The 20,118-nt window shown below is 45.2% G+C and overlaps 1 protein-coding gene across 5 annotated transcripts in view; it reads left to right on the top strand.

Annotated features, from left to right (window-relative positions):
- The window catches only part of NFATC3 (nuclear factor of activated T cells 3), a 198,538-nt gene that overhangs the window by 73,806 nt on the left and 104,614 nt on the right, over positions 1-20,118 (top strand). For all 5 annotated transcript variants that reach the window (XM_039503952.1, XM_039503953.1, XM_039503954.1 and 2 more), the window contains one exon: positions 12,408-13,539. In XM_039503952.1, coding sequence (XP_039359886.1) covers positions 12,408-13,539 — 1,132 coding nt within the window. The remainder of the gene's footprint in view (positions 1-12,407; positions 13,540-20,118) is intronic.

The following is a 20,118-nucleotide window of genomic DNA, read 5'->3' as shown; positions in this document are numbered from 1 at the left end:
TTTGAGCGCCAATGTACGTAAAGAGGCAACACATCTGTTTGGCTCGCGCGCTCTCTCTCTCTCTCTCATTCACACACTGTGTCTCTGTCACTCTCACTTCTCAACACACTGTTGTTTTTGTTGTTACTTCTTGATACTTCCTTCCATGTACATATATTCTTTGTAATTCTTTCAAAGTGCTGTTTTTGACTGGTCTATGCCTTTCATAATTTTTGTATCTCTCTTACTCTTAACAAAATTCATTCTGCACATGGATAGAAAAAATTAGAGGGAACGTTGTTGGTAATCCAGTAATCTGATGTTTTTATGTTCCTAGAATTTTGGTGTAACGTTGAGAATTTTTTTCTTAGCCTTGTTTTCACAAATAGCGTAATTACTTTGGCTGAAACTTAAAAAAAAAAAAAAAAAATCACCGAGGCAGAAACACGTAAAAAGCTTCATCCCAGATGGTTGGTTTGGAAGTTGTAAGCAACTGAGAGCCAGGTCTTAATGCAGGGGTGGGCAACCTGAGCCTGAGAAGGAGCCAGAATTTACCAATGTACATTGCCAAAGAGACACAGTAAAACGTCAGCAGCCCCCCATCAGCTCCCCCATCCTGCTTCCAGCACCTCCTGCCCACCGGCAGCCCTGCCAATCAGCGCCTCCCTCTCCTTCCCCGCACCTCCCAATCAGCTGTTTCTTGGCATGCATGGGGGGGGGGGGAAGCGAGGGCATTGCAGGCTCAGAGGAAGGGGTGGAGTGGAGGCAGAGCCTGTCGCAGAGCTAGAGGTTGAGCAGTGAGCACCCCCCAGCAAATTGGAAAGTTGGTGCCTGTAGCTCCAGTCCCGAAGTCTGTTCTTATACAAGGAGCGGCATATTAACTTCTGAAGAGCCGCATGTGGCTCCGGAGCTATAGGTTGGACACCCCTATCTTAATGGGTCATGCCAGGCAACCTAATAATAGGCAGGTTTGGTAGCACAGCCTTATAAATTTAACCTGCTTCTGACCCCTACTTTTCAGCAGCTACTGGGGCCAAATTGTAGATGGAAGGCGGATATGGATGGGGAGGCAGACTAAGGGAAAATATAGGAAAAGGAGCCTAAGCTGGTTGTGGACCTAAGATGGGGACATAAACTTATGGAGGACAACAGGGAGAGAGAAACATTGTAGGGTGCCAGGAAACTGTGCTCCTTTATCTAAATTTGTGGGGGAAAGGTGGGGTGTCGGATTTAGAGTGGATAAAGGGGACCGCAGGTGTGAAAGGGCAGTTGAGGTTGTGGGAAACGTAGAGGATTGGTGAGGGACATGTGGAAAGGGATAAGTCTCCATCTACTACTTCCATATCCAATGTTATTTCATTTGCCTCTGCACATGCCACTCTTGGCTTGCTGATGTCCGCAGGAGTGAACCACTGATTTGGCCTCATCTGACTGAGCTTGATTTCCCTTTTTGAATGGACCTACCCAATTTTCAACGTGGTGCTTTTTTAAAAAGTAAGAAAGATACCTAGAAAATCCAAGGAGAGTAACAATACATTTTCAACTTTAACTACCAATAAATGTGTTTCAGAGGAGTCTGCCAATACCAGAAAAAGTTCATTTTCTTCTTAAAAACCAAACGTCAGGTATAGAAATGAACAGGTGAAGGATCCAGACAGTTTTTTGTATTTTTTTTCATCCCATCTATCCTGAAATTTACTCTTAAAACTTGCATAAAATCCTATACAAAGGTTAACTACTAGATAATTAAAGCCTGTTTAATTGCTCAACTTCCAATATACAGTACTACAATATTGCCAACTTCAAGCGATCAAAAATTGAGTTAGACTCCCCATCCTCCCCTCCCCCCCCCCAAATCATGAGGTTTTTTTAAAGATTATATTGTGTTTTGTAAGTCTGTCTCCTGAATTTTGAATATTGCCCACTATTCCACATGTACTGGATGAGGTGATTTTTTGGGTCCTGGTGCAGAGCTCTCACCTCCACATCTGCCCACCTCCTGCCCAACAATTAATCCTGTCCCCCATCAGTTCTGCCCCACCCAACCTCTCAATTCAGCTCTCTTTCAGTTCAGTCCCCCAGCCCCCATCCACTCCCAACTGCTCTCAGTTCACCTCCCAGCACGCACCCCATCTGCTCAGCATCCATCATCAATAAAGCCCTCCCACCCCATCAGCCCTCACCGTCCTCACTTCAGCCCTCCTGCAGCCCATACTTTGGCTCTCATAGCCTCACCACTGCGCCTCTTGGGGTTCTTCACCCCCCCCAGACCTGGGGGGGGGGCGGGATGGCCTCTCTCACTTCCCAGGCTGGTAGGGAAACCCTGGCTGCCTGGGACTGACAGCGGGAGCCCTGCAAGGAGAGGTTCGTTCTGTCAGCCCCTGCCACCTGGGGCAGGTTGACAGCGATTTCTAAGTAATTATTAAACCTGACTCATGATCTTGGGATAGAACTCTCAGATGTCAGGGTTTTCTTAAAAAGAAAAGAAAATCCTGACATTTGAGAGTTCTATCCCAACATCATGAGTCAGGTTTAATTTTATTTAATCATGAGAAGCGATTTTTCTAATTCACAAGATTTGGCATTTCTGGTACTATAACACTAATTACTACAAAAAAATTAAACTCTTGAATAGCTACTGAAGTCTATGTATTCACAGAAATCTTCAAATTCACCAACACCTCACTTACATTAAGTTAGAGGAACTAAAACTTCAAATATCTCATATTAATTTTGAAATCTTTACTACGCACTTGATAAATATTATATACAAAAAGTTTTATTGCAACAATGTTTAGGTTGCACAACAAAGAATTTAGAAGTTAGGAAATGCCAGGTTTAAGATTGTCTGTGCAAACTCAATTCCAGGCCCTTAAAGTCCATTCTGTGCACTGAATGAGACAGGAGCTTTGTGTGGGCAAAGTGAGAGTATGAATTTGTAATTAAGTACAGTATCATAATGCATATGCCCAAGGGGGCACACTTAAGGCTGCATGGGCACCTTAAATCTGAGACTGCTTTCAAGTGCTTGATATAAAAACTTCCTAGGCCTTTTTGAAGGGGAAAAGGTACTATTCTGTTGTATGCAACTAACATTTGGGCTTTGTTTTTATAGATGAAGAATTTTGGTAAGGAGTAATACTGCTTGTGGGATCATAAGGCTTAAGTGGAATTAAGTTTAACTTTAACCACTACTATTTTGTCTAAGGATCAATAGCTATAAAATCATGTGATCACATACACATAAATAAATAACTTTCACCACTTTAAGAAATTTGATGTATAATCCTCCATTTGACTTCAGTAGGTGTTCGGGCTGAGTAACAGGTGCTTGACTGAAGCCTTAAGGATGATCTGAATTTATTAAATCACTTAGTTAAATCTGAACTACAGAGATGTGACAGAGTTTTTACACTTTAACATGGGTTGAATCCCTTCTATATATAAAGAATATAGCATAACATCTACTCCATCCTTTCGCTCCCCAAAAAATATAGCTCTTACCATTTGAGGGCAGAACTGATTTTGAGTACTTGGAAATCTGTTTGAATTTTTAACAGTGGGTCACGTAAGTGATGTAAAATCTAGTGCGTAGCATGAGTGGAACTGGAGAAAGTGGGGCAAGTTTCAGGGTGGAGCTAGTTTTGGGTGGTCTCAAGGCTTGAGAATGCAAACTGCGTCCAGAGTGCTAGTTCTCAAACTCTGGCCTCACCATAGAATCCTGGGCACTCAGCATATGTTGTAATTAGCTTAAATTCTAACTGTCTGCAGACTTCACTGCTTTGTGGGGATCATCTGAATATTGTAAGTTGACAAGCTACAAGAGACAGATTTCAGCACTTTCTATCTACTGGTATAGAATGCTAAGACATAAATATCTGGTAAGAAACGTTGCCTTTTCTAACTTAAAGGGCAGAAAAGTTAATTTTCATACCACCATATAAACCAGGAATAAGTTTCTTGTAGTTAAGGTCGCTACATTAATTTTCCACACAATTCATGTTCGTCTAGTTAGATGAGAGAGTCAGGAGAACAATACTCAGTTACAGTTGAAACTACAGCACATTGTCTTTAAAGAATTACAAATCTAATCCAGCGGTGGAACTGAATTTTGTTGTTGAGATCTTTAGCTTCTTGTTCATATCTGTAAGTTCCTCTTTCAGTATATATAGTTGTTAGGTTTTTTTGTTTTTGTTTTTTACAGCTGTTTATTGTAGGGTGAGACAGTACTACTGAAATTTCAGAAAAAATGTTTCTGTTGGAAATGATGGAAACTCTTTGGGGAAAATGTCTGTTCTACTTTGCTCTGAATATACATAAATAGGATTCAGTTTTATACTTCATAATGTTATGAGCTGGATTAAACCTGGTTATGGGTTGAGTTAAAACCTCATTGAAATTGATTTGTGAATCTGTCGTTCACTTAAACTGTTTATGAGACAGTTAAGGTGCCTACCACTAAAATAAGGCCTAGTAGATCCTGTCCAGGAATTTTGGATTGTGTGGGTGGAGTAGCTTTTACCGAATTATTTTTGGTAGATGTGTATGTGAGGAAGGCACAACACACAAACTGAAGACAGACAAGGACAGAGGATTAGAGGCAAGAAAGCCAAGCAGTTGCCTGTGAGCAGAGTGTGACCCTGTAAAGAGAGAGAGAGAGTATACTTCTGGGTCTGGTGTGTGTTAGAGGCTTGGGACTATAAGATAAGAAACTGCTCCTTTTGTTCTTGATTCCACCTGTGCTCAAGCAGGCCTTTGTACGTTCTTAATAAATGAACAGATTGCATCATAGAAAACACTGAATTCCATCAATTTCTACTTTCAGGTGGAGTGTGCCCAAAGTCCCTGAACTTTGAGTAGCCACTCAGATTGAAAAGGGACAACAGTAACATTTTTCATTCATTTTTAAAAAAGCATGGTGGCCCAAAATGTTTCACTTCCTTTAATATTTGATGTCACAGTCGTAACTCTGTCACATGAATTTTATTGCCATAGGCTTGGATTCCTTTTTTGTTGCTGTTTTAGTAGAAACCACGCTTTGCTTAAGTTTGTACAGGAAATTATGGCAGGATTTTAGTGTAAACAGTTTCAAAAAAGAGAAGTGAGATATATGCGCGGACAAGGAGAAACCTTTTTTGAAGAAATCATCTGATCCATTAATGTAAAACACAATCTGCATGACCATGCTCTTCTCTCAGCAGTGTCTTCTTCCTGTGAAACTGGAATAAAGAACTAAATGTGATCACCAGTGTTTTGGCAAATATACATGCTGCAGTATCAGAAAACAGCAGGGGCATAATGTTATAAGGAAATGTCTGTCCACCCTGTCTTCAGACAGGACAAAGGGTGTATCAAATGCCAGGATTTTTTTTTTCCTTCAAGCTCTATAGCTAACTTTTCCTATCTCCTTGTAAGGCTCTTAGTATTTTTCTTACCACTATATTAAGCAGGAACCATTGCTTCTCTGCAAACAGTGTGTTGTGTTTGGATTCCCTGGGTGAAGTTCTGACCCAGTTGAAGTCATTGTGAGTTTTACCCTTGACTTCAGTGAGGCCAAGATTTCATCCTCTGTTAATTAGTAGTTGAATTTGAAACCTTGTAACTTCTGCATATAGCTAAATGACACCTTTACTAAATTTATTCATGACTAGGTGTTCAGTTAGATGTCTCTTCTTAATAAATTGATCATACACTGATATGAACGTATTCCTGTCTTTACATTTCTACAGTACCCCGTCCCCTGCAAGATTGTCAGCAGTCTATAAAAGGAACATGCTATCCGACGAAGTGGGTATTCACCCCCGAAAGCTCATGCTTCAATACGTTTGTTAGTCTATACGGTGCCACAGAACTCTTTGCCATGCTATCCTTGTGTACCTCTTTGTGACCAGTGGGTGAACACCCTACAATAACTTTCTCGATTGGGTCATTAAACGAGACATTTATGTATCTAACAGCACCGCCTTCTGAGTGTTTCATTGACAGAAATAGAAGAGATCTTCACCCAGACTTCTTAGTGGGGAGGCATACTTGGTTGCAACTTGTTCCACCTGAGTTTCTGTTTCACCTCTAGCCCCTGTACCCTAAAGGCACCCTCAATTTTGACTGCTGAAGCCAGGGCTTCTGCAAGGCCATCCTGCCAGCTGCAGTTCTTCTCCAGACAGCATGCAGCTCCTTATAGGCTGAGCCTCCAGTCATGCAGGAATTTGGAAGGTCCCTCTTTAAGTTGCTTTCCTAAGGTATTCTCCTACTTTGTTCTTTGGGAGTCCTCTCTCTATGGGTACTGTCCTCCAGCTGAGCTGTGAACCATTTATGAGGTCCAGATTCTCATTAGTCAGTTAGGGGCCAGTAAGCTACTTAAGCAGTTGTAATTACTTACAAGGGGTCAGAGATGGAATTTTTTTCCGTAAAGAAACCCATCATGCATGGAATGGGTGCTGCCTACTCTTAAAGGGGCCAGCCATCCTGTGATAGTTAAGGCTAAGCTTTTGTCATGGATATTTTTAGTAAAAGTCATGAACAGGTCATGGGCAGTAATGAAAAATTCACAGAAGCCCATGACCTGTCCCTGACTTGTACTAAAAATACCCATGACAAAATGGGAAGCCGAGGCAGCTGGGAGTCCCCCCTGCTGCCAGGTTCCCCCTGCTGTGGCCTGCAGCTCCCAGCTGGCGCTGGTTGAAGTCACAGAGGTCTTTGAAAGTCACGGATTCTGTGACCTTGTGACTAAATCGCAGTCTTAGTGATAGTCTATAATAAGATGTATGTCTGTCAGGGGTTCTTAACCTTGTGGGGGGTCCTTATAGTAGGGTGCATTGTCTGGGAGCCTGGTCCCCTGAGTCACCTCAGCCCACCCGTCACCTGTCTTGAGGGGTCTCTGCAGGGGCACAACCAAAAAGGCAAACTCAAAAAGGGGAAAAAAGCCTCTCAGCTCAAAAAAAAAAAAAACAGAAAAAGCAGCAGGGGAGGGAGAGTAGGGAGTGTGCAGGGGCAGGGGGGGGGGGGGGCAGGGAGGGGTAGGGGGGCTGGGGGAGAGGGGGGGGAGGGGGGGGAGAGGAGAGGGGGGGGGGTTGGGGGGTGGGGGGGTGTGTAGCTGGGTGGGGGTGGCTGTGTGCTGTGTGCTGCCCCCCCGATGGCCGGCTCGATGGCTATGGAGTCCCCGCCCAGACAGCTCTGACTGGCTGCGTGAGCAAAGAAGGCTGGGAGCTGAGGAGCAGCTTCAACCCCCTGCACCTGCAGCAGCAGGAGATGAGGGAATGCCATGGCTGCCTGCTCCATGGCACCAGCCAGAGCAGCAGCTATCCCACACTGCTTGGCTCTCACATCCTGGACAGGGAGTGGGGAGAGGGGAGGGGAGTGAGGGTGTGTGTGGAGCAGAGCTGCCCTGCCTCTGCTGCTCTGTCTTTGGGCAAGCTAATGCTGGTCCCCCAACTTTGCCCCACTGTCATGGGCTTCTGGCCCCACAGGGATTGGGGGGAGGGCTCTGGGCCCTGCTCAGCCCTGCTTCAGCTATCTCTTCAGGAGGCGGAGGGGGCCCAGGGATCAGGGCTTCAACCCCTTGGTTCCTGGCTTCAGCTCCACAGGAGGTGCTGGGGCTCGGGCTCTGGGTTTTAGCCATGGGGCCTACCCTGAAAGGGTTTGTCGACCCACGGTTGAAAACCAGTGGTCTAGACTGCAAAAAAGTGTGCTGAACTAGTTCAAGCCTGTGCCAGCCTAGGCTTCTGGCATGAGCAGAACAAAGTTAGCTATCATGGTTAATACGAGTTTTAACCATGTGGTGTGGAGACAATGTCTAAAGCAGGGGTTCTCAAACTGGGGTTGGGACCTCTCGGGGTCGTGAGGTCATTATATGGTGGGTTGTGAGCTGTCAACCTCTACCCCAAACCCCACTTGCCTCCAGCATTTATAATAGTGTTAAATATATTAAACAGTGTGTTTAACTTATTAGGGGGGTTGCACTCAGAGGCTTGAGATGTGAAAGGAGTCTCCAGTAAAAAAGTTGGAGACCCACTGGTCTAAAGCCATTCATGATGGGAACTGATTATAAACAGGGCTTGATTCTTCTATAGCTTCAACTTCAAAGTGGTGGGTTTTTTGTGTTTTTTAGGCCATAATTTTTTTTAATTGATGTAAGGTTTTCTGTGTACCTTGGGAATGGATGCTAATGTACATTTCTAAATAAACCAACTTGCCCTTTTCTTTAAAAGGAAATATTTTAAATGATCTGTTCCTTTCCTTTCATGACCATGCTATGAGAACAAAGATTTTTACAAAGAATAGATTTAAAAAATTGATCTTGGTTGATGGTTGATTTCCATTTTTTGAATGTTTGACTGTAATAGAAGCGGTGGGGGGAATCTGGGTGACCAGAGTGTATTTTACATCTTCTGATGGGAAATGGGAAATGGGAAATGTTACAAGAGTTTCATTCAACATATCAATCTACCTGTTCATCAATTTAAGCTTGCAATTTTTTGTATGAATATTAAACCAGAACACATTCTGTTATAATGCTGAGGTTATAATATTGGGCCCTTTGTTTAGCTACTGATATTCATATTGTATGCAGAATTTTTCTTAAGCATTCAACATCATATGTGGGGAGGAGGGTGTTTAAAAGAAATTCTTTAAAGCATTGACTTCTGACCATCAAGTATATAACAGATACTCTTAAGTATCAACTGCACTTGTCCCTTCCCTACTCCACGCCTACTTTAAGTGATTTTCTTCTCTTGCTGATAGATGTAGGCCATACCAGCAGAGAAGCATGTGGTCTTGAGAGCTTCAACAATAAGGAGCATGTACTTGTACATCCTCCCCCCACATATATGCTGTTGCTGCCTTCTCCCTGGGTGTGATGAACCTCTGCCATTTACGTTCCCCCAATCCCTTCAATGGGATCCTGGGCATAGGAGAAGGAATGAAGATTCCTTACCCACTGTCAGCTTTTGGTACTTGGACTTCATGAAATGAAGAACTTTCCCTCCTCTCTGCTGCATGGATATTTTTGGAGGGGGATGGAGGGTGGAAATAGTGGGCCTCATACTTAGATATATTTTTTTACCCTTAGAGACAAGGCAGCATCATTCTGAGACCAACTGTCCATACCTAAATGTCTTGATTGCAGTCAGCTGCAGAGCTGTATGTTGATTCTGGGTCTTGAGCCCTACAAACTTCTTCCACTTAATGTGGGTAACTGACAGCAATAATACAGTAGGTTCTCTTTTGTGGGCCAACATTAGAGGAGGATGAAAGACACTTAGCCAGTGAGTTCCATAGATATTTGCTGACTTCAGAAGAATTGAGAGACTGGAATTTTGTTGCATTCTAGGTTCTGGACAGGGAGCGAACTCGAGTGGCAGAAGGATCTGACCACTATTCTCCCACAAAGGCTGACCCCTTCTAGTGTCTCCCTGTCCAGTCTCACTATGCATGCTTTTGCTGAAAACTGTAAACTTGATGACATTCATGTTTTGCCTCACTTTTTTTGTTTCTGCTTTGTTGCATTTTGTCTGAAGATAATCCTTGCTTTGAAGTTGATAAGTTGTTGATAAGTCAATCTGTGGCGCACCTAGCATCATAATAAGGTGCCAAGAGTAAGAAGTAAAATTACTTGAAAGGACTGTTGGGGACACAGTTGCTTGTGTAATTTCACTGAATGTTCAGATTGATGTGGGATGTGCATATGACCCAAAAATCCTTCTTTCCCACTTTCAGGCTTGCAGCTCAGTTTTTAGAGCGGGGTGGGCAAACTACGGCCCAGGGGCCGCATCCGGCCCTTTAGATGTTTTTAATCCGGCCCTCGAGCGCCTGCCGGGGAGTGGAATCTGGGGCTTGCCCTGCTCCAGCGCTCCAGCCGGGGGGCAGGGTTGGTGGCTTGCCCCACTCGATGCGTGCCATGGCTCTGCATCATTCCCGGAAGCAGCGGCATGTCCCCTCCCCAGCTCCTACATGCTGGGATAGCCAAGGGGCTCTGCATGCTGCATCTGCCCCAAGCGCCACCCCCGCAGCTCCTATTGGCCAGAAACCATGGCCAATGAGAGCTGCAGGAGCAGTGCCTGCAGACAGGGCAGTGCGCAGAGCCTCCTGGCTGCGCCTCCACATAGGAGCTGTAGGGGAGGACATGCTGCTGCTGCTGCTTCTGGGAGCTCCTTGAGTTAAGCAGTGCCTGGAGCCTGCACCCCTGACCCCCTCCAGTCCTCAGAACCCTCATCCCCAGCCTACCCCAGAGCTCGCACCCCTAGCCAGAGTGCTCACTCCCCCCCCCTGCATCCCAACCCCCAATTTTGTGAGCATTCATTCCCCGCCATGCAATGTTCATACCCAGATGTGGACCTGGGGCCAGCCACAGCGGCCTCTGTGAGAGCAGCTCTGCAGCCAGCTGCTCTGATCACTGCTCTGGCGGTCCTGGGCAGCTGGCCCCTAGGTTCCCCCATTGTGGCAGCAGCCAGAATAGCTGTGGGGCCCCCCCGGGGCTACCCCATCCTGGAAGCCTCCTCCCCTCCCCCCAGCTTGCTCACCTCCTGGCAGTGTCCTCCATCCTCCACAGTGTGCAACACCCGCCCCTCCCCCCCTCCAAAATTCAATCATGAGTAAAAGTCGTGGACCGGTTATGGGGCTGTGACTTTTTTTTGTTTTTGTTTTTTTTGCCTGTGACTTGTCCATGACTTTTTATTAAAAATACTCCTGATTGAATTGTAGCCTTAGTCATGCATTATTGAGGTTGGAGTCGCTACTGGTAAATTCACTGCTTTTATATGCTCTCTTATTGGAGTAGGTAAAATAACACTGGTAGTGGCTCAGTTTCCAAAGGATGCAGTAGTCACTATTAGGAAATTAGTGTAGTTATAACTGTTGGGTGACTGTTTTAATTATCATAGTTGTCACAGGGGAAATAACCATTTTCTCTTGGTGCAGACTTATTTCTGCCTTCTTCCTCCCACCCCACCCTATCACCATATTCTTTTGCTCACTTGCTTATATTCTTGATGCTTGCCTTTGTCTTGGTCTTGTCTCACCTCTCATCTGTTATATTCCTGCTTTCAGCAGTGGCACTGTTATAGAGGTTGGAAAGCTTTGGGAGGAAGTAGGGTGGGGAGGTTGCATACAGCTGTGTTCTGTGCCACCTGAAACAGCAGATAAAGAACCGGAGTTGATACTTCTCTCTGCAGTCTAGCCCTGTAGGATCTGGCCAGTTGCAGTGAGGGAAGCTCAGAGGGGATTACAGCCTGGAGGAGGATGCTAAATTCCCAATATATGTAAATAGAGTGAAATGAGAGAGTAGCATCAGGGTGAATCAAGATGTGTGGGGTTTTTTGGGGTGTGTGTGGGGGGGAGGGGAGAATACTCCTCAATCTCCAGTAATTGTGTTCATCTGCACCTCTCTGAGCAGGAGCAACAGCAGCAGCTGGTAATTGGAGGCTTTCCTTAGCAGAAGAATAGCAACAGATGGAAAGTTCCAGTGGTAACAAGCAGGAGCGAAAGCCTTGTAGGCCACTCTAATGCTTCTTGCTGATTGAGCTTTTCCAGTGCAGAGGAGGGGGATGGGAGAAGTTGGCATAGAACTGAAGGAAGCAACTGCTGACTATCTTTACAGGGCTTACATGCCACAGCTTTTATTTCTGCCCCATTTTAATGAACAGCTTTTATTGACTATTGTAGGGACTAGAGTTGGAAAACTTCAGTCTGAAAACATTAAAGGTTGAGGAAGGATTTCTGGAATAGAAGTGCTCAGGAAATCTCAATTACAAACAGCCAGAAAGCATTCAATTATAGGTTGAGAGAGAGAGATAATCAATCAACCTATAATTGAATGTTTTCTGGCTGTTTATAATCTGTACACACAGGTATGACTCATGAACATTTTCTATTACTGTAGTATTCTAATTTTAAACATGGTAAATGTTGCTAAGCGTGCTATTCTAATACTTTAAAATACATTTATTAATGGAAAGCTGGACTGCAATAAAGTGAAATCTCTTTGTACACTAATGAAGAGAGCAAATTTAATGGAAAAAATGCAGGAAGTTAAATGTATGAATTAAGTAATGAAGTGACTGTTTTTAAAACTTTCAGTGTTTTATGGAAAATACATTTGAAAATAAAGATTGCAACATGAAGATTTTTATCTGTATTTCAGGGTGTAAATGCATAACCTGTTTTCAAGTGTGCAAAGTCAACATGTATCATTAAAATCACTGCTATGCAATGTCTTTTTTTAATTAAAATATTGCCACTTTATAGCGGGTATCTAAAAAATCTGAAATAGATTAAGGCTGTAAAATTTGTTTGAGGTGTTTAGTGGGAAAGCTGGAGAGCATTCAGTACCCTGGGAATTGCCTAGAATAACTAATAACTATCAGACAAATAAGTGAAACTTCATATACAACATACTACACTTTGACTTTTTTCTTTGGTTCTTTTTTCAGATCTTGAACCAGATGATTGTGCATCCATATACATCTTTAATGTAGACCAACCACCATCCTCTGTAAATCAGCCAATTTGTATCCCTCACCATGGATTGCAGTCACACTCCTCTCCTCTGTCTCCACCAACCAGACTGCAGGGTCATAAAAACTATGAAGGAACTTGTGAGGTACCAGAATCCAAATACAGTCCACTAGGTGGACCCAAACCCTTTGAGTGCCCTAGTATTCAAATTACATCTATCTCTCCTAACTGTCATCAAGGGATTGAAGCTACTGAGGATGAATTGCACACAAATGGCCCAGAAAATGAATATATGGAAAGGCCTTCAAGGGACCACCTGTATCTTCCTCTTGAGCCATCATACAGGGAATCATCCCTTAGCCCAAGCCCTGCCAGCAGCATTTCCTCCAGGAGCTGGTTCTCAGATGCTTCCTCTTGCGAGTCTCTCTCTCATGTTTATGATGATGTAGACTCGGAGCTGAATGAAGCTGCTGCTCGATTTACCCTCGGATCTCCTTTGGCATCTCCTGGTGGTTCTCCAAGGAGTCCAGGGGATGAATCTTGGCAGCAGCCTTATGGATTTGGGCATGCCCTGTCTCCTAGACAGTCTCCTTGTCATTCTCCTAGAACTAGTATTACAGATGAAAATTGGCTAAACCCTAGACCAACATCAAGGCCCTCATCGAGACCTACATCCCCCTGTGGGAAGCGACGACACTCCAGTGCAGAGATTTGTTATGCCGGCTCTCTCTCTCCTCACCATTCTCCAACTCCATCACCTGGCCACTCTCCTAGGGGAAGCATAACAGAAGACACATGGTTAAACACTTCTCTCCATAGTGTACAAGGTCTTAGTCCTGGCCTTTCACCATTTCAGTGTTGCACAGAGACTGACATCCCTCTTAAAACAAGAAAGACTTCTGAGGATCAAACTGCTACTCTATCAGGAAAAATAGATTTCTGTTCTGAAGAACAGGGTAATTTATCACCATCCCTTGAAACTGCAATAGATGATTGCTCTGGATCTCAACATGCATTGAAAAAGGATTTGCCTGGTGACCAATTTCTTTCTGTTCCTTCGCACTTTACTTGGAACAAACCAAAGCCTGGCCATACTCCTATATTTCGGTAAGTGGTATAAAAATGTAGGAGTTTTTCACTTTTCTGAGTGTGTTACATGTTTAATGTATTTATATCTCGATGCATTATGAGCCTTTTCAAAGACAATTTATTCTATTAGCAATCTGAATATTATAATTAGAAAAAAGTTCATTGGAACCACCAGATCTGCTTCATTGTTAAAATATTCCAGCTACATTATAATGCAGTAATTATTTAGGCTTATATACTTCAATTTGTTGAATGTGAGCAGACTGTTGTCCTTGCACAGAACCCCATTGAATCAAATGGAGTTTCACAAGGACAAAGCAGTTCACCACATGCAACTTGTGAGATTCGGGCCTTAAATTATAAGTTGTTCAAGGAAGAAATACTGTATTCCTGTTCCCAATGCTTAGTGCATTTGGGTGCAATAAATTAGTAGTAACCTAGAAGAGCAATAAAATAGTAAATATGGCTAAGCAAGAGTGATAGGCATATAAAGAGACACAAGATTGATGAGATACCATCTTTGGACCAACATCTCTCGGTGAGAGAGACAAGCTTATGAATCTCACAGAGCTCTTCTTCAGATCAGAAGTTGGTCTAATCAAAAATATACCTCACCCACATTGTATCTCTAATAGACCTATAAAGGCATACAGTTTATTTGTATAGAACTGTTTTTTTTTAATTCGGTTTCCACTTCTTTTATTCATTTGTTTTGCTGGAATCCTAAAGCGTGAGTGTATCTGGTTATTTTCCGCAATGCCACTTTGAAATCTGTGCAAACTGAAGTAACTGGTGGTTGCTGTTGTTTGCAGTTTGTTTAGCTACAGAAGTGGATTGGCATCTCCTCAGTGCATCAGCACAATTGACATGTACAGTCTCTTCCCCTTCTGCCCTGTTTTTCTGCTGTTTTTTGTTTTTCTGTGTAAAAATAGAACAGTAAGAAATAATCTTTTCTCTCCCCCCCCCCCCTTCCTCACTCCCTACTCAGTAGAAGGCTACATACTGCTCAGGGTGGAGGGATGGTATCCGTTCATGGCTTTGTGGAGCATGGTCTTATGATCTTTTGGCTGAAAATAAATGCTTGGATAAGTGGGCTCCTGGCTCAACATGCAGACATAGATATTTATGCAAGTCACTTGAGGCATCTTTCACAGAGCTGCTCACCACTTTATCTGCAGCTGTTGGTGAATATTTTGAAGTGGAGTGGGCACAGGTGAATATAGGGTTAGGCAGCATTCTTTGGTCCTACTCAGTGGGCTAGTCTGATGCCTCTCCAAGAGGGTCAAGGTACCTCTCAAGTTACATATGTACCTCTTTCCCTGGATCACATGTAAAATGGTCAGGGAGAGGGGCTCTCACAAACATCCATAGGTGTACAGCCCTCAAGATCACCTCATCTCACAATCACAGCTCTTCTAAACTGTTCCAGTTAATCTCTCCACCATTCAATAATGTACATCTGAGACGACTGAAGTGCAGTACATGCAGATAATGCCCAGTGGCTATGGCCACCTCTAGGAGGGCAGAGTTAGAGAGTTAGAGTTGTGTGGGTATGTACCTTAACGATGTATTTCCTGGTTTTCAGACATTTGTTTTACTGCACTCAACATTCTGAAAGGACATGATATAACTGGTTAACCTTAGCTCTTCATTACCAAAGGTTTTTGTCAGTAAACATATGGCCATGGTTATAAGTGAAATGAGTCTGTGGCTGGTTCAACTTATTATTTCATATTCAGGTTCATTGGCCCACAATGGGTTTCCAGTTGTTTGGTGCTTTGAGGCAGAATCAGACTTGTCTTGTTAGAAGGTCTTAGCCCTCTGTCACTAACAGCAAAACTAGCCAGTTTATTCTGTTTCCACAGCTGCCAGAGGTGAAAGTAAGCGGTTACGGTACGGTGTACCGGCAAGAGCCAGTACGCCGTGCCGGACCGCACCAGCTTCCGCAGCAGGGATTTAAAGGGCTCTGGGCTGCCCGCAGCGGCCCAGAGCCCTTCAAATCCCGCCTGCGGCTCCGGCGGCTGGGCTGGGGCTGGGATTTAAAGAGCTCGGGGCTTCCCGCAGCGGCAGGAGCTCTGGGGCCTTTAAATCCCGGCCCTAGCCCGGCAAAGCTTGGGGTTCCCCGTGGCGGCCAGAGCCCCGGGCCCTTTAATTTTCCCCTGAATCCCGGGGTGGCTCCCAGCCACCTCTTCAGCTGCGAGCTCCTGCTTGATTTAAAGGCCCTGGGACTCCCAGCCACAGCCGGTGCCCCAGGGCCTTTAAATCTTGAGGCCACGCCTCTTCCGCTTGAGGCCACGCCCCCTCAGGACTCCAGCAGTACCGGTAAGTCCTGTAAGTTACTTTCACCCCTGACAGCTGCATAGAAAGATTCCAGACCACCTCTGCAGAGCACTTACTTTCAGAATTTGTATGTTAAAAATAGTCTTTCTAAAGCTGGATACTTTTCAACTCCACACACAAACTTGAGAATTTATATGACTTCAATTGAATTTCATTCTGAGTTAAATGAGGAAAAATAAAGGAAGCAAGAAGTGTAAAGTGCTCCTCAGAGTATCTCCAGATTTGCATTGAATGGGAGTTATTCTTTTTTGTTCCCAGTGAGAGAGTTTTCACTTCTCAGAGAGCATATAGAACAGGGGTTGGCAAACTTTTTTGCCCGAAGGCCACATCTGGGTGGGGAAATTGCATGCAGGGCAGGCGGTTGGGGTGTGGGAGGGGGTGCAGTGTGCAGGAAGGGGCTCAGGGCAAAGGGTTAGGGCAGAGGAGGGGTGCAGGATGTATGAGTGGGCTTAGGGAAGGGAGTTGCCGTGCAAAAGGGATGCAGCGTGCAGGAGGTGGTGCAGGGAGGGGTGCAGAGTGTTGGGGGGAGCTCAGGGCAGGGAGTTGGGGTGCAAGGTGCCAGCAGGGGGCTCAGTGCAGGGAGTTGGGGTGCAGGAGGGATTCAGGCTTTGGCCAGCACCACTTACCTGGAGCAGCTCCAGGGTGGCAGCGGCGCACACCAATGCCCAGGCAGGCTCCCTGACTACCCTGGCCCCATGCCACTCCCGGAAGCGGATGGCACCATGTCCCTGCAGCCCGTGGGCAAGGGGGGGCGGAGGGCTACGTGTGCTGCCCTTGGCTGTGCTACCTCCCTTGAAGCTCCTATTGGCTGTAGTTTCCCGTTCCTGGCCAATGGGAGCTGCCCGGGGGGGTGATGCCTGGAGGTGAGGGCAGTGCACAGAGCCCTCTGCCCCCCGCTCCCAGGGGTTGCAGGAATATGGTGATGGCCACTTTTCGGAGCGGCGCGATGTCCATGGCACCTCAGGGGTAGCAATCCCGCGGGGCAGATCTGGCCTGCGGACCGTAGTTTGCCCACCCTTGAGGTAGAATGAACTAACACTTCCACGGGTGAACCAGTTTTTCTCTCTGAAGCAGCACTCTCTTTGGGATTTCCCTCAAACGTGACCAGACATTTAAAAGTGGAGAATGTTTCCAGTGGGAACACAGTCTAGTTTTGCACCAGGAGTACCTTTTAATTCTTTCCTGAATTTCTCATTCTGCTTTAGAAATCAATCTTGCATCCACTCTCAATTTCTGGGATTTTCCACCCTGAGCCTTTTAACCTGCCTGTGAAAGAGACTTTTTTCTAAAAAGACCAATTGGAAAGAGGAAGGGGTCATGTGGAGAACAAAAGTATTTGATCACATGATTTAAGACTGTACTGTAGTTGGCCAAGTGAAGCAAGGTCTAACACTGAACTCTGTAGCATCTGTTTCTGTCTGTAATGTGATAACTTTGGAACGGTGGAAAGCTGCATCCAATCAATTCAAAAAAATCAGGGAATATCCTAGGAGGCATCATTAAGCACAACCCACAAGGGAAGGGGTGGGTGGCGGGGGAGGCAGGTACAAGTGTAAAGTGGTGGTGGTTTGAGAAGCAGGGACTTGGTTGGGTGTGGACTTGAGGAGGAGCAAGCGGAGCAATGGGGGAACACAAACTGTGCCATGGATGGAATGGGGGACACGCATAGCCCTTGCCACAAGGGGAAAAGAGGCTGTGGGTAAAAAGGGAGTGCTCAGAACCCCTTTAGTGAGGGGGAGAATAGAGGACAGTGGTTTAGGGGGAGGAGGAAGAAATTGTAGGAACTGGAGGGGTACGAGAAGGTGGCACATAGGAAGCTTGTGAGGATGGCTGGGGGAGATAAGTAATGCAAGGGGCCCCTGGCATGTACAATGAGATCTGCCTCCAAAAGCTACAAAATGTGTGGGAAACCCAACACCACCCCCCCCCCCCATGGAGTAAAGTAATTTTGGAAGAAAAATATTTTAATTCCTCGGATATGTTTACCTTGCAACCTTAAGGTTATTCTAACCTAGCTAATTCAATACAAAAAACCTAAGATGTAAAAAAAAGAAAAGTAAATCCATTACATAGAATTATTTACTTAGCAAATAAACCTTGAGAACTACATAAGAATGGCTATACTGGATCAGTCCAATGGTCCATCTAGGCCAGTATCCACCAGAAATAGTTCAGTCTTTTTTTAAAATATGCCGGGGAGAGAGGCACACAATAGATTTGTCATTTATGCAGTTTTTTTCTCAATGGCTCTAGTGCAGGGGTGGGCAAACTATGGCCCATGGTCCACTTGAAGCCAGCCCACGAGCTGCACCACATGGCTCGGCCCCGCTCTGGCCAGGGCGCAGGGTCAGGGGCCGCACTACGCGGCTCCTGGAAGCCACAGCATGGCCTCACTCCAACTCCTACGCGCTCAAATGAGAGCTGCAGGGGTGCTGCCTGCGGGTGGGGCAGCGTGCAGAGCCCCCTGACTGCACCTCTGTGTAGTGGCCAGAGAAGGGACATGCCATTGCTTCTGGGAGCTGCTTCAGGTAAGTGCTGCTCAGAACCTGCACCCCTGAGCCTCTTCCCATGCCCTTGCCCCTGCCCAGCCCTCATCCCCCTCCTGCTTTCCAAACCCCTCGATCCCAGCCTGGAGCACCCTCCTACACCCCAAATCTCTCATCCCCAGAGCCCGCACCCCCAGCCGGAACCTGCACCCCTTCCCACACCAGCCCTGATTCCCCCTCCCCCCTCCAAACCCCTTGGTCCCTGCCCAGAGCACCCTACTACACCCCAAACTCCTCATCCCCAGCACCACCCCAGAGTCTGCTCCCCAACCCCAATTTTGTGAGCATTCATGGCCCGCCATACAATTTCTATTTTCCGATGTGGCCCTTGGGCCAAAATGTTTGCCCATCCCTGCTCTAGTGCCTCAGTGGTTTGAGACACAAACTTGAAATCTGAAAGAGGAAGTGTCCTTACTGCAGATGTATCTTCCTGTGATCTGGTGAAAATTGTTTTATTTGGCCAAGTTAGAAAACATTTGCATATATATACAGTTCTTTGTTTTAAGGTTCTGGCACTGCATAAATAGATATGCAAACTATACCAAATGAAGACTTCCATCTATGATCTCATTTTTCAATTGGCTATAAATATGTGTATGAAGAATAAAGTTGACTGGAGTTTTGCTTTTAAATGCATAGATGTGTCTGAAATAGGATTTGTGAGGATGAGTATGTATAAAGAATGCATGTGGAATAAAACTGAAGTTAGATGTAGCTAATAAATCATATCAAATTAGGCATGTGTAATTAATGAAGCAGAGGTTCACAGGAGTCCTTGCCCCATTGAGTGACCTTACTGTTCTGTGAATTACATGAGGCCTGCAACTGCTGTAGTTAAGGACATAAATTAGTTTGATTTATTGAAGTTTTTTCCTAAATACTATTGGAGTCCCCTCATTCTACAATCTCTTAGGATATCCTTAAAATATAAGGGATTTTTAAGAGCTGGTCTACATTGAGAACATACATCAGCTTAGCTACGTCTCTCAGGCTTGTGAAAAATCCATTCATAGTGCAGATTGTTCAGACAACTCATTTAACTCAGTTACCGGTAATTTACCAGAGTCCTGTGGCGATGGGGAAGTGGTGATGGGGACAGGCTGAGGATGCTGCTGGCACTCAGTCACTCTGCAGACAGGTGGCCTGAGAGTGGTGATTGTTTTCCCACAGACCAAGGCAGATGTGGAGCTCATATTTTCCTGAGGTGACAGAGCAGGCCTTTTTTATGCACAGCATTGTTTTCCCCAATCCAGGGAAAGGGGACTGAAAAGAATCCTGAACACAACCTGCCCCTTCCATACCTGTCAGGCTACTGCTCCTGGTTGGTCATCCAACAGAGCGGTCACAATAAAACAAAAAATCAGACTTCCATTTGGGTAATGGAATGACCTAATACAGGAATGTAGAACAGCTCTTATTGCCAAAACATTGAAGATTTGTAACAGACATTTCTGCCTTCAGAGAAACTAGACTCACTGATGAATCCCACCTTGAGGTGGGATCAGGATATACCTACTACTGGATTGGCAAGGCCAATGATGAGCCAAGGCAATTGTGCGTAAGGGTAGCCATCGTGCTTGACATTGCCAGAAGCTTGACTTGCTCCCCACAGGAGTCAATGACCAATTTATGGTGCTCCATGTAAACGTGTCCAGAGACTGGTATGCCACCATATGAAGATCTCAGCTGGGTCGTAAGGGAGTGCGGGGGC

Source organism: Mauremys reevesii, linkage group 16, assembly GCF_016161935.1.
Source record: "Mauremys reevesii isolate NIE-2019 linkage group 16, ASM1616193v1, whole genome shotgun sequence".
Lineage (NCBI taxonomy): Eukaryota > Metazoa > Chordata > Testudines > Geoemydidae > Mauremys > Mauremys reevesii.
Note: the sequence above shows the minus strand (reverse complement) of the source record. Positions and strands in the feature narration are given on the sequence as shown.